At 43.9% G+C, this 14444-nt stretch overlaps 1 protein-coding gene across 1 annotated transcript in view; it reads right to left on the bottom strand.

Annotated features, from left to right (window-relative positions):
* Positions 1–14444, bottom strand: part of PDE6A (phosphodiesterase 6A) — a 74655-nt gene that overhangs the window by 2929 nt on the left and 57282 nt on the right. The window contains exons 18-20 of the mRNA XM_043465002.1: positions 2132–2195; positions 1792–1866; positions 1029–1112 (exon numbers count right to left, since the gene is read on the bottom strand). Of these exons, the coding sequence (XP_043320937.1) occupies positions 1029–1112; positions 1792–1866; positions 2132–2195 (223 nt within the window). The remainder of the gene's footprint in view (positions 1–1028; positions 1113–1791; positions 1867–2131; positions 2196–14444) is intronic.

Here is a 14444-nt window from a genome sequence, read left to right as displayed (position 1 = left end):
GCCACAAGGGAAGCCCAAGAACACTGGAGTGGTAGCCTATCCCTTCTCCAGTGGATCTTCCTGACCCAGGAATCGAACCGGGGTCTCCTGTATTGCAGGTGGATTCTTTACCAACGAGTTTATCAGGAAAGCCCTCACGTAGCAGAAAGAGCCCTCAAATATAGGGTCAGGCTCCCTGCTCTGATGCTGTGTCCTGGCCCTGTCATTTCTCCTCTTTGACATCTGTCTCCTCTTGCAACATAGCCAAAATAAAAATAACCAATGGGAGGTGGATGGTGGCACAGATAATATGGATAGGGGCATGGTGGGTTTCTCAAGAGGGAGACTTTAACATTGAGCCAGAACTCAAAGAGAAAATTCAGAGTATCTTTCGACAATTAAGTTAACTGTAACCTGTCATATTCCCGCCAGCTGGGGAAGTTAACTGGACACGTACCTGCTATGCTCCCCATTTCTCTGCCTGAAAACATGATATGTCATTTGACCCACAATTATTTACTGAGCAACTCTGGGCTTCCCTGATAGCTCAGTTGGTAAAGAATCCACCTGCAATGCAGGAGACCCCAGTTCGATTTCTGGGTCAGGAAGATCCACTGGAGAAGGGATAGACTACCCACTCCAGTATTCTTGGGTTTCCCTTGTGGCTCATCTGGTAAAGAATCTGCCTGCAATGTGGGAGACCTAGATCCCTGGGTTGGTAAGATCCCCTGGAGAAGCGAAAGGCTACCCACTTGAGTATTCTGGCCTGGAGAATTCCATGGACTGTATAGTCCATGGGGTTGCAAAGGGTCTGACACGACTGAGAAACTTTCACTTAGGATGTATGAAGTTCCAGGCTCTGGCCTGGGTGAAAAGTTGCAGAAGCTCTTTCAGGGCTGTCCTGACAACCAAATGCCACTGGAGGTGAGATGCACTTTGTAAAGTAGCACTCATAGGTCACTTGCCAGGATTTTTTATTCCTGATATCATTTGGGAATCCCAGGCTCATCAGAGACATTTTGTTGGGCCTGAGAAAGCGAAGGACCTACCTTGTAGACAAAGGTGCAAACAAAGTCGATAAAGCCGACCTGAAGCTTAGGCAGTTCATCCGCCTTGTTTCTGTCCATCATGGGCTGTCAGGGAGAGAGAGTTAACTGCACTGGGCCTCTCCTGGGCTGATGCAGCAGGGGGCCCATCCAACCTATGAAGGGAAACATTCTTCCAAAACAAAAACCCTTTCACTGGTCTCCCTGAGTCTGGTGGGGAGCCAGTGGACCATTCCAGCCAAGTTTCCTTTCAACACTGATAGATTCACAGCTGGACAGGTCTTCCCCTTGCCTGGTCTGTGCTGTTAGCACAGAGCTATGGGAGGTAGACTTCTAGACTGTCAGGACTGAAAGGGAAATCTAAGTTTTGGCCACTTGTCAATCTCTGCTGAGCTGACTGAGCCAAGGATACACCTTAGAACAGGGTCTCCAAACTTTAGGAGGGAGCATGTTGCTGGGCCCACCCCTAGAGTTTCTGTCCAGGTAGGTCCAGGATGTGCACGGGTAGGGGAGGTGGTTGGTGAGGGGGTGGAGTGGTCTGTGGATTTGCATCTCTAATGTGTACCCAGGTAACAAGGTTGATGGTGGTCTCCAGGGAACACACTTTGAGAACCACTGCATTAGGGGAAGGTCATCTCTGTGGTAAGGTCACACATCTGTGGGTCAAGGATGAAGGGACACATCTCTCCATCATGGCCAGGTCACTGCTGTCCACCAAAACAAGATCACACGCCCAGTATCAGGCTGAGGTCCCTTCTCTACTCACAATGGGATTCTGTTGCAGCACCGTGCGCTCCAGGTCACCTTGTTCCCAGAATTCAGCAGCAACCAGCAGAGCCACCTGCAGCAGGCAGACACCCTCCATGGAGTCAGGTCCCAGCCCCAGTCCTCCTACCCCTGCTCCCATCCCACTTGAGTTTCCAGCTCAGCAAATACACCCCACTCCTGCCCTACCATCCCACTTTATGTCATCACAAGGGATTGTCACATCTTGCCAGAGGATGATGGAGCAGTCGGCTGCCTCAGCAGCTAGAGAATCCAAACTGCATTAGCTGCTGTCACCAGGACTGGGATTCTCCTCCTCTCAGGACTGGAGGAGTGCATACCTTGCTCTGCACCTCCCAAGGCTTGGTGATGGCCGAGAGATCACAGGCGGTCATCATCATGGCCCTGCACACAAGGACACCATCCATCAGTCTGGAGGCAGGGAGTGCTGTATATCTGGTTGATTCCATCTATCTCTCCTTTTTCTGCCCCTACTAGTAGGTGGCCTCATCCCATTGTGAGCAGAGGTGTCATTGCCCAACTGCATCTGAAGGTCAGGTTTTGAAGTCAAACAGATTTAAATCCTGCCTTTGTCAGTTATTAGGAGTTTGGCATTAAGCAATTAAACTAAGTTCTCTGTGCCGCAGTTTCCTTGTCTGTAATAATACTGGTACTTTCTTCATGGAGTGGGTGCAAGATTCAATGAGATAATGTGTGTAAAAATCTTAGCATGGTGCCTAGATATGTTATGTGCACAATTTGTGTGTGTTAGTCAGTCGTGTCTGTTTGTGACCCCATGGACTGTAGCCTGCCAGGCTCCTCTGTCCATGGAATTTTCCAGGCAAGAATACTGGAGTGGGTTGACATTCCCTTCTCCAGGGGATCTTCCCAATCCAGGGATCAAACTGGAGTCTCCTGCATTGCAGGCAGATTCTTTACTGTCTGAGCCACCAGAGAAGCCCACGTGCACAATAAACTGGCAATTATCAGGAACTTATATTGGGTTTCTATACATTATGTGCCCCACACTGTTCTAGGCATTTTATAAATATCAATTTCATTTAAATCTCATCACACCCTCAGAGTTCCTTCTGACTAGAATGGAACAGTATTTCTCAACCTTTTTTCTCTTCATCCTCCCTGATCTATTGTCAAAGAACCTTTTTATACATCTTTCCTATAACCACCTCACCATGAAATTTTAATAACACAGACATACTGTACCTCTGGAGGGCCACAGATCACAGTATTATCTAAGATCTTTTTGCTTCTCTCCTGAGAACTACTTTTTGCCCCATCAGGTAATGCATGATGAAAGGAGGACAACCCTGGTCATTGTGAGGAAGCCATATGTTAAGAAGTAGAGGAACAGACTGAGGAAAGAAAAAAAGGATTAAAAGGTAAACTCTTAAAGGACTTTCACAGTAAAAGGAAGGTAAGACAGGTATTGTTACATAGGTAGGTATGACATAAGACAGAAAGGGAAGGGACATGTGAAAAGAATTGAAGCAAGAGGAGGGAATTTAATAAGGTGTTTCACAGATGGGGCACAGTGGCATGAAGTCTGGGATGGGAATCCAGGGTCATGTGCTGTGGGTGCTAATCCCATGCTGGGGAGTGCAGGTGTATCCAATAAGCAGGGAGTGCATTGACATTTCAGGGTCAGATCATGACCTCATCAGAGCTGCTTGGTAGCACCTGTAGGATAGAGCAGAGAGAGGGAGGGAGGAAGGAAGGGAGGAGAGATGCTGCAGCAGTTTAGGAAGGACTGCAGGAGGGCCTGAACTTCCTGGCTGGGAGAGCATGGGATCAACCCCATGTGGTAGAGTCAACCGCACTTGGTGAGAGGACGGGCAGGGACTGTGGGGGATAGTTGGAGAAGCTTGGGGCTCTGAACCTAACTAGCACTTGGATGATTTTACAGTTAACCAGCTATATCTGGCATAGGTTACATAAGCTGGTCTGGGAGGCCTTAAGAGTTATGAAATATTAACAAGTTTAACTATCCTTAAGTAAACCCTCAAAAACTCAAAAAATTCTTTAAGTAAATAAGCTTTCAGGAGTGCCTACATCTTCTTAAAAACACATTTAGTGGTAGTGTTAGTCGTGCAATTGTGTCCGACTCTTTGCAACCCCATGGACTGTAGCCCACCAGATTCCTCTGTTCATGGGATTCTCCAGGCAAGAATACTGGAGTGGGTTGCCATTCCCTTCTCTAGGGGATCTTCCTGACCCGGTGATCGAACCTGGGTCTCCTGCATTACAGGCAGATTCTTTACCATATGAGCTACAAAGAAGTCCCATAGAAAACCATTTATTCCTTGTAATAACATCAAAACACATGCCTGATACTTAATGTTAAGTGTTGTCAACATGCTACATTTACTGTCAAACACATTAAGCAAATTAACACTTGGTTGCGCATCCAGGAGTCACTGATTCCTTGTTACCTGTCAGTGTCCACATTGTGAGTGGATTCAGGAGAGTTCTGGATGTTTACTTTCCCTGGCTGAAGAAAGCGTGTGACAATTACTCCCAGCAATTAGGGAAACACCTAAGTGCTTTATAGATAGATATTTGGTAGGTGCATGGGATGGGTGCTGGGGGTGGGGGACACTTGGACACCAGAAAGGCAACCCCAAGCTTCGTGTCCTAAAGACAAGGCATTACATTCACTTCAGCACCGTGGCCTTAGGTGTTCCTTGACCAAGATGCTATGCTAGGCATTAGGAACCCAGAGAGGACTGCGGGGAGTCATGTAAGGAGCAGAGGGGAAACACATTCTAGGCAGAGAGAACATCTAGTGCAAAGGCCTTGGTGGAAGGAAGCCTGGAAGCAAGGAGGGGCTCGGGGAGTAGATGGAAGAGGGGTTGAGAGGGGACCCAAGATGAGCAGGGTAGACCCAGAGCCCAGGTGAGGGGACATTTTCATACTAAGAGCAACAGGAAGAGTCACTGAAGAGTAGGGGAGGGGTCATATTTGCATTTTGCAGAGAACAACACAGTGGCTTCAGTAATGAGGTCTCAGGAGCCCAGTTAGGAAGCCATTGAAGGGTCCAGACAAGAGATGGATGTGGCAATAAAATGAAGTATCCAGACAGACAAGGCATTTAAAAATAAACTCAGCACGGCTTGGGGATAGACTAGACATGCAGAGTGAGGAAGTCGGTAGTGTCAGGATGAAAGAGGACATCGTGGTTATTACGGAGAAGAGAGGAAAAGTCCTGAAGACTTGTGGAGAAATCTGAACCTTATCCTCAAGGTGGGTGGGAGTCATCAGTCGGAGGGGGTGAAGTTGAATAGTATGAAATTCAGTGCAAGGCTTTGGAGTCAGACTGAGCAATTAGATCCTTGCTCTTGTCTTTAGTTGTCATGTCCGGGACAAGTGACTTATGTCTTTGAGGCTCTCTCTGATCGTTGGTGAAATGAGATAGTCACATTAGGTTTGGTCGTACAAAATTCTGATTTTGTGGGTCAGAAACAGTCAATTGCAGCAACATGGATGACCTAGAGATTGTCATACTGAGGAAAGTAAGTCAGAGAAGGAGAAATATCATATGGCATTCCTTATATGTGTAATCTAAACAGAAATGATACAAATGAACTTAAAAAACAGAGACTAGTAGACTTAGCAAACATATGGTTGCCAGGGGGAAGGATGGGGAACAGGATAGTTAAGGAGTTTGGGATGGATATGTACATCCTGCTGTATTTAAAATGGATAACCAACAAGGACCTACTATTAATATATACCACATGGAACTCTGCTCAATGTTATGTGGCAGCCTGGATGGGAGTTTGAGGGAGAATGGATACATGTATATGTATGGCTGAGTCCCTTTGCAGTTCACCTGAAACTATTACACCATTTTTCATCAGCTATATATAAAAAAGTTTAAAAAAACAAAAAACAGTTGAAAGTCAGCAATTTCATGAGCTCAATGCAATATATCTGTCCTAGGGGTTACTGTGACCAACACATAAGATGATTTTATAAGTGCTACCATGGTCCTTATCTTCATCACTATCACCTGCATCATATTAATCACCAGGATGGGCTCCTGCCCACCAGACCCAAAGCAAACATTATTTCTGCTCAGCTGGGATGCTCAGCAGTGCTTCTTCTTGACCCTTGGCTCGAAGCTTGACTGTGGAAGCATCCCAGGCACCCTTATGAGGCATTCAGACTCTTCCTGGAATTACCCTTGGTCTGAAGTGGGTAGCCTGCAGGGGAAGTTTGAAGGGAGCCAAGAAAAGCTGTGGGTGTATGGGAGGAGGATAGGGTGACCTGGTTGATGTTCCACGAATGCCCATGCAACACTAGGCAAGTCACTTTGTCTCTCTGAGCCTCATTTTTTTCATTTGTAAAACATGAGACCAGGAGGCACCAAATTTTTCTGTAAAGGGCCAGATAGCAAATATTTTAGGTTTTGCAGAGCATGTGGACTCGATTGCATTACTCAGTTTCATCATCACAATGGGAAAGCAGCCACAGATAAGATCAGTTGGTGCACCAGAAAGGTGCTGCTGAGGCCTGGGCTTCGTGGACTGGGGCTTGGGGCGAGTTGGAGGTTGTTAACTCACCCAGAACACCTTTGCTGAGTGCTCACTGCATGCCAGGCCCCAGACAGATTGCTGAGGACTTAGGACTGAGGTACACATTCCATTGACAGAATGTGGTCTGTCTCAAAAGGCAAGAGTGGCCATGGGAGGAAAACACTCCACAGACAGAGTGTGGGCAGATTCTAAATTCTTAACATTCATTTCTAGATGGTTGGATGAATGGGGAAGGGGAGGATGAGCTGCTGAGTTAAAAACAAAAAAAGAAAATGACAGGGTCACTTATCTCTAAGGCAGTGCCTAAGTAGGGTTCAGGATGGTTTTAGGAACTTGTGAAAATATTTAAATTTTAGTTTCTTTAAAAAAAAAATAGTAATAGTGAATATATGAATAATGAGTTAAACCTGGATTATATTTGCATTTATATTAACAGTCATGAAATATGATTTTTATTTATTTAAATGGAGGAAGAAGCCATTAAGGCAAAAGTACCTATGACCCACCCACAAATGTCATAATGTGGCCCTTTATTAAAATCAATCTATGGGTACTAAAATTGGAATTCATATAATTTCTATTTATCAGGAAATATTATTTGCCATTATCTTCATTACCTCCACCATAGTTTCAGTTCAGTCAGTTCAGTTTGGTCACTCAGTTGTGTCCGACTCTTTGCGATCCCATGAATCACAGCATGCTAGGCCTCCCTGTCCATCACCAACTCCCAGAGTTTACTCAAACTCATGTCCATCGAGTCAGTGATGCCATCCAACCATCTCGTCCTCTGTTGTCCCCTTCTCCTCCTGTCCCCAATCCCTCCCAGCATCAGGGTCTTTTCCAATGAGTCAACTCTTTTCATGAGGTGGCCAAAGTACTGGAGTTACAGCTTCAGCATCAGTCCTTCCAATGAACACCCAGGACTAATCTCCTTTAGGATGGACTGGTTGGATCTCTTTGCAGTCCAAGGGACTCTCAAGAGTCTTCTCCAACACCACAGTGAAAAAGCATCAATTTTTCGGCACTCAGCTTTCTTCATAGTCCAACTCTCACATCCATACATGACCATTGGAAAAACCATAGCCTTGACTAGATGCCACCATAGTTTGGACCCAGGTAAATAGCAGTGAGGGAACACAACTCCACCCATGAACAGAAAATTGGATTAAAGATTTACTGAGCATGGCCATGCCCATCAGAACAAGACCCAGTTTCCCCCTTAGTCAGTCTCTACCATCAGGAAGCTTCCATAAGCCTCTTATCTTTCTCTATCAGAGGGCAGACAGCATGAAAACCACAATCACAGAAAACTAACCAATCTGATCACATGGACCACAGCCTTGTCTAACTCAATGAAACTATGAGCCATGCCGTGTAGGGCCACCCAAGATGGATGGGTCATGGTGGAGGGTTCTGACAAAATCTGATCCACTGGAGACGGGAATGCAAACCACTGTAGTATTCTTGCCTTGAGAACCCCATGAACAGTATGAAAAGGCAAAAAGATAGGACACTGAAAGATGAACTCCCCAGGTCGTTAGGTGTGCAATATGCTACTGGAGATCATTGGAGAAATAACTCCAGAAAGAAAGAAGAGACGAGGCCAAAGCAAAAGCAACACCCAGTTGTGGATGTGACTGGTGATGGAAGTAAAGTCCGATGCTGTAAAGAGCAATATTGCATAGGAACCTTGGAATGTTAGGTCCATGAATCAAGGCAAATTGGAAGTGGTCAAACAGGAGATGGCAAGAGTGAACATCGACATTTTAGGAATGAGCGAACTAAAATGAACTGGAATGGGTGAATTTCACTCAGATGACCATTATATCTACTACTGTGGGCAAGAATTCCTTAGAAGAAATGGAGTAGCATCATAGTCAACAAAAGAGTCCGAAATGCAGTACTTGGATGCCATCTCAAAAATGACAGAATGATCTCTGTTCGTTTCCAAGGCAAATCATTCAATATCATGATAATCCAAGTCTATGCCCTGACCAGTAATGCTGAAGAAGCTGAAGTTGAATGGTTCTATGAAGACCTACAAGACCTTCTAGAACTAACACCCAAAAAAGATGTCCTTTTCATTATAGGGGACTGGAATGCAAAAGTAGGAAGTCAAGAAACACTTGGAGTAACAGGCAAATTTGGCCTTGGAGTACAGAATGAAGCAGGGCAAAGGCTAACTGAGTTCTGCCAAGAGAACACACTGGTCATAGCAAACACCCTCTTCCAACAACACAAGAGAAGACTCTACACATGGACATCACCAGATGGTCAATACCGAAATCAGATTGATTAATTCTTTGCAGCCAAAGATGGAGAAGCTCTATACAGTCAGCAAAAACAAGACCAGGAGCTGACTGTGGCTCAGATCTTGAACTCCTTATTGCCAAATTCAGACTTAAATTGAAGAAAGTAGGGAAAACAACTAGACCATTCAGGTATGACCTAAATCAAATCCCTTACAATTATACAGTGAAAGTGAGAAATAGATTCAAGGGATTAGATATGATAGAGTGCCTGATGAACTATGGATGGAAGTTCATGACACTGTACAGGAGACAGGGATCAAGACCATCCCCAAGAAAAAGAAATGCAAACAGGCAAAATGGCTGTCTGAGGAGGCATTACAAATAATTGTGAAAAGAAGAGAAGCGTAAAGCAAAGGAGAAAAGGAAAGATATTCCCATTTAAATGCAGAGTTCCAAAGAATAGCAAGGAGAGATAAGAAAGCCTTCCTCAGTGATCAGTGCAAAGAAATAGAGGAAAACAATAGAATGGGAAAGACTAGAGATCTCTTCAAGAAAATTAGAGATACCAAAGGAACATTTCATGCAAAGATGGGCACAATAAAGGACAGAAATGGTAGGGACCTAACAGAAGCAGAAGATATTAAGAAAGAGGTGGCAAGAATACACAGAAAAACTGTACAAAAAAGATCTTCATGACCTAGATAATCACGATGGTATGATCACTCACCTAGAGCCAGACACCCTGGAATGTGAAGTCAAGTGGGCCTTAGGAAGCATCACTATGAACAAAGCTAGTGGAGGTGATGGATTCCAGTTATTTCAAATCCTAAAAGATGATGCTGTGAAAGTGCTGCACTCAATATGCCAGCAAATTTGGAAAACTCAGCAGTGGCCACAGGACTGGAAAAGGTCAGTTTTCATTCCAATCCCAAAGAAAGGCAATGCCAAAGAATGCTCAAACTACTGCACAATTGCACTCATCTCACACAGTAGTAAAGTAATGCTTAAAATTCTCCAAGCCAGGCTTCAATAGTATGTGAACTGTGAACTTCCAGATGTTCAAGCTGGTTTTAGAAAAGGCAGAGGAACCAGAGATCAAATTGCCAACCGATAGATCATCAAACAAGCAAGAGAATTCCAGAAAAACATCTATTTCTGCTTTATTGACTATGCCAAAGCCTTTGACTGTGTGGATCACCACAAATTGTGGAAAGTTCTTCAAGAGATGAGAATACCAGACCTGCCTGATGCTGACCTGCTTCTTAAGAAATCTGTATGCATGTCAGGAAGCAATAGTTAGAACTGGACTTGGAACTACAGACTTGTTCCAAATGGGGAAAGGAGTACATCAAGGCTGTATATTTTCACCCTGCTTATTTAAAGAGTACATCATGAGAAATTCTGGGCTGCATGAAGCACAAGTTGGAATCAAGATTGCCAGGAGAAATATCAATAACCTCAGATATGCAGATGACACCACCCTTATAGCAGAAATTGAAGAACTTAAGAGCCTCTTGATGAAAGTGAAAGAGGAGAGTGAAAAAGTTGGCTTAAAGCTCAACATTCAGAAAACTAAGATCATGGCATCTGGTCCCATTACTTCATGGCAAATAGATGGGGAGTCAGTGACAGAGTTTATTTTTGGGGCTGCAAAATCAGTGTCGATGGTGACTGCAGCCATGAAATTAAAAGACGCTTACTCCTTGGAAAAGTTATGACCAACCTAGACAGCATATTAAAAAGCAGAGACATTACTTTGCCAGCAAAAGTCTGTCTAGTTAAGGCTATTGTTTTTCCATTGGTCATGTATGGATGTGAGTGTTGGACTATAAAGAAAACTGAGTGCCGAAGAATTGATACTTTTGAACTGTGGTGTTGGAGAAGACTCTTGAGAGTCCTTTGGACTTCAAGGAGATCCAACCAGTCCATCCTAAAGGAAATCAGTCTTGAATATTCATTGGAAGGACTGATGCTGAAGCTGAAACTCCAATACTTTGGCCACCTCATGCGAAGAACTGACTCATTGGAAAAGACCCCGATGCTGGGAAAGATTGAAGGTGGGAGGAGAAGGGGACGACAGAGGAGGAGATGGTTGGATGGCATCACCAACTCAATGGATATGAGTTTGAGTAAACTCCAGGAGTTGGTGATGGAGAGGAAGGCCTAGCATGCTGAAGTCCATGGGGTCACAAAGAGTTGGACACGACTGAGAGACTGAACTGAACTGATTATTCTTTTGATTTTTTTCCCCCAGCCATTAAAAAGGTAATTGCCATTCTTAGCTCATGGCCGGTGGCAGGCCTCACGCTCTAGCCATGGAGGATCTCTAAGCCATCCAGGGCATGGTCTGTCATATTACCAGGTGTGAAACCTGCAATTAGGTGGAGACTGAAAGGATTTAATGACAAGTGGAAGTCACGCCCTGATTCTGAAGGTACTGTAACATCCTGGTCCTACAGTAAGCACACTGAATTAGGGTGACCCAAGAGATAGCAAAGCAGGAGACTCGCAAATGTGGTTGGGACTTCCCTAGTGGTCCAGTGCTTAGGACTCCACAGGGACTTCCACTGCAAAAGGCATGGGTTTGATCCCTGATCAGGGAACTAAGATCCCACATACCTCAGGATGAGGAGGAAAAAAAAAAAAGATAACTCAAGGGTTGAGGTGTGGACCTCAAATAAGATGAAGCTTACTGACCGGAGCACTCCAAGATAATCAGAGCAGAGGAGGCAAGTGTTGGGTTTTTTCCTCAAAACAACCAATTCTGTCACCAACTGGGTGTCCTCTGATTCAATTCAATTCAATATAATTCACTTTTAACACTTGACTAGCGTCAGACTTTGCAGGTTGGAGGTCTCAGTCCAACAAGACTGCCCTCACCATGGAAGTCAGTTGCAAGTATCAGAGCCTCAGGCTACCACACCTCTGACTTGACTATAGAGGCAAGGGGTTCTCACGAACCCCAGGTTCAAAAACTTGTTTGGACAACTCATAAAACTTCGGAAAACTCTTCTGTTTGCCAGTTTACCATATAGGATGTAACTTAGGAATAGCCAAATGGAAGAGATGCACCAGACAAGGTATGGGGTTGGGAGTGCCTATAGAGCTTCCGCACTCTTTTCAGACATGTCACCCTCCCAGCATGTCGATGCGTTCACTGACCTAGTGGCTCTTTGAACTGTTTTTCAGAGGTTTTTATGGAGATTTTGCCCCATAAACATGATTTATTGAATCATTGGCCACTGACTGACTCAGTCTTCAGTCCTCTTCCCCTCCCCAGAGGTTGGGCTGGAGCTGAAAGTTCCAAGCTTCTAATGAAATCTTTGTCTTTCTAGTGATCAGCACCCACCCTGAAGCCCTCTAGGGTTCCACCAAGAGTTGCCTCATTAGAGCCAAAAGAAAGTGAAAGTGGCCCAGTTGTGTCCGACTCTTTGTGACCCCGTGGACTGTATAGTCCATGGAATTCTCTAGGCCAAAATACTTGAGTGGGTAGCCTTTCCCTTCTCCAGGGGATCTTCCCAACCCAGGGATTGAGCCCAAATCTCCCGTATTACAGGCAGATTCTTTACCAGCTGTGCCACCAGGGAAGCCCAAGAATACTGGAATGGGTGGGCTATTCCTTCGCCAGTGGATCTTCCCAACCTAGGAATTGAACTGGGGTCTCCTGCATTGCAGGTGGATTCTTTACCAGCTGAGCTACCAGGGAAACCCTTGGAACCAAAGACACTCCTATCAAGTCTATGACTCATATCGCTATCAAGGGTTTTAGAGCTCTGTGTTGGGAAATGGGGACAAAGGCCAAAATACATACATCTCTTTATATCACAGGAAGAGCCTGACACCACGCCTGCCATGAGCAATGCATCACAGCACTCCATGTGTCCCAGCTCAGCCCCTGTGATAATCCATAAGGTAGATACTACCATTACTCTCCTTGAGCAGATGAGGAAACAGGCACAGAGAAGTGAAGTTACTTGCTCAAGGTCAACCACCAGTAAGTGAGAGAGATGAGACCAGACCCTCTGGAGCTGAAGCCCCAAGTGTGTAACAGGTACACTATACCCGGGTGTGTAGTAGCTCTAATTATGTGTCTAATCACCTAGTAGATGGACCAGCCCCAAGACTGCTTCACAACAGTGCTTTTCAACCAGGTGCCACTTTTGCTCCCAGGGGATATTTGGCCATGTCTAGAGATAGTTCTGCTTGTCACAACTGGGGAGGAGGGGTTGCTACTGGGATCTATTGAGTAGAAACCAGGGATGATGTTAAACATCTTAAAATGCACAGGACAGCCCCTATTACAGTTATTGCTCCCAAATGTCAATAGTGTTAAGGCTGAGAACTCTACTTTATAGATCTTCAAACATTTTTCACTGAGTGCCTACCAGAAGAATTCTGAAAAATGTTTACCTTCTTGTACATTTTTAAGTTGACATCTTGACTATTAAAATGGTTGCATTATTCTTTAAATATAAAGAAATCTAAATAACATAGCATTTTCATACCAACCGTCAGTGTACCATCCATTTAAAAACAAATGAACCAGCTTTTCTTTAAGATTCTGGAGTTTTAAAGGCTTCCCAGGTGGTGCTAGTGGTAAAGAACCTGCTTGCCAATGCAGGAGATATAAGAGACATTGCCTAGAGAATCCCATGGACAAGGGAGCCTGGCAGGCTACAATCCACAGAGTCACAAAGAGTCAGATACTACTGAAGCGACTTAGCATGCACACACAAACCTAAGACCAGAAACCATAAATCTCCTAGAGGACAAGGTAGGCAGAACACTCTTTGACATAAATTGTTCCAATATTTTTTTGAATCTGTCTTCTGAAGCAAAGGAAGTAAAAGCAAAAATAAACAAATGGGACCTAATTAAACTGAAAAGCTTTTTCACAGCAAAGGAAACCATTGACAAACCAAAGATTCAACCCATAGAATGAGAAAAAATATTTGCAATTGATATGTCCAATAAGGAGTTTAATATACAAAAATATAAACTACTCCTACAATTTCAAAAAAACAGCCTAAAAACAAAAAGGCAAACAATTTGATTAAAAGATGGGCAGAAGAACTGAATAGACATTTTTCCAAAGAGGAAATGCAGATTACCAATAGGAACATGGAAAGATGCTTAACATTGCTAATCATCAGGGAAATGCAAATCAAAATCACAATGAGAGATCACCTCACACTTGTCAGAAAGACCATCATCATAAAAATAATAAAATAAATGCTGATGAGAGTGTGGAGAAAAGGGAACTTTTATACACTGTTGGTGGGAATGTAAATTGGTTCAGCCATTGTGGAAAACAGTATGACAGTTTCTCATAAAGCTAAAAACAGAACTACCATATGACCCAGAAATTCCACTCCTGGTTATATATCTGGGGAAAAAAAACACTAATTCAAAAAGATACATGCATCCCAATGTTCTTGGCAGCACTGTTTACAGTTGTCAAGATTTTGAAGCAACCTAAGTGCCTGTCAACAGATGAAGGGATAAAGATGTGGTGTACTCCATACATCCAATGGAGTAATATCCAGTTATAAAAAAGAATGAAATTTTGTATTTGCAGCAACATAGATTGACTTGGATGTTATTATGCTAAGTGAAATCAGTCAGAGAAAGGCAAATACAATATGATGTCATTTAAACATGGAATCTAAAAAATACAACAAACTAGTGAACATGATAAAAGAAGCAACAGCAGACTCACAGATAAGAAGGACAAACTGGAGATACAGTGGTTACCAGTAGGGAGAGGGAAGTGGGGAATAACAATATAAGAAATCAAGAGATACAAACTACTATGTATAAAATAAGCTACATGGATGTATTGTACA

This window comes from Cervus canadensis, chromosome 4 (genome assembly GCF_019320065.1).
Source record: "Cervus canadensis isolate Bull #8, Minnesota chromosome 4, ASM1932006v1, whole genome shotgun sequence".
NCBI lineage: Eukaryota > Metazoa > Chordata > Mammalia > Artiodactyla > Cervidae > Cervus > Cervus canadensis.
Note: the sequence above shows the minus strand (reverse complement) of the source record. Positions and strands in the feature narration are given on the sequence as shown.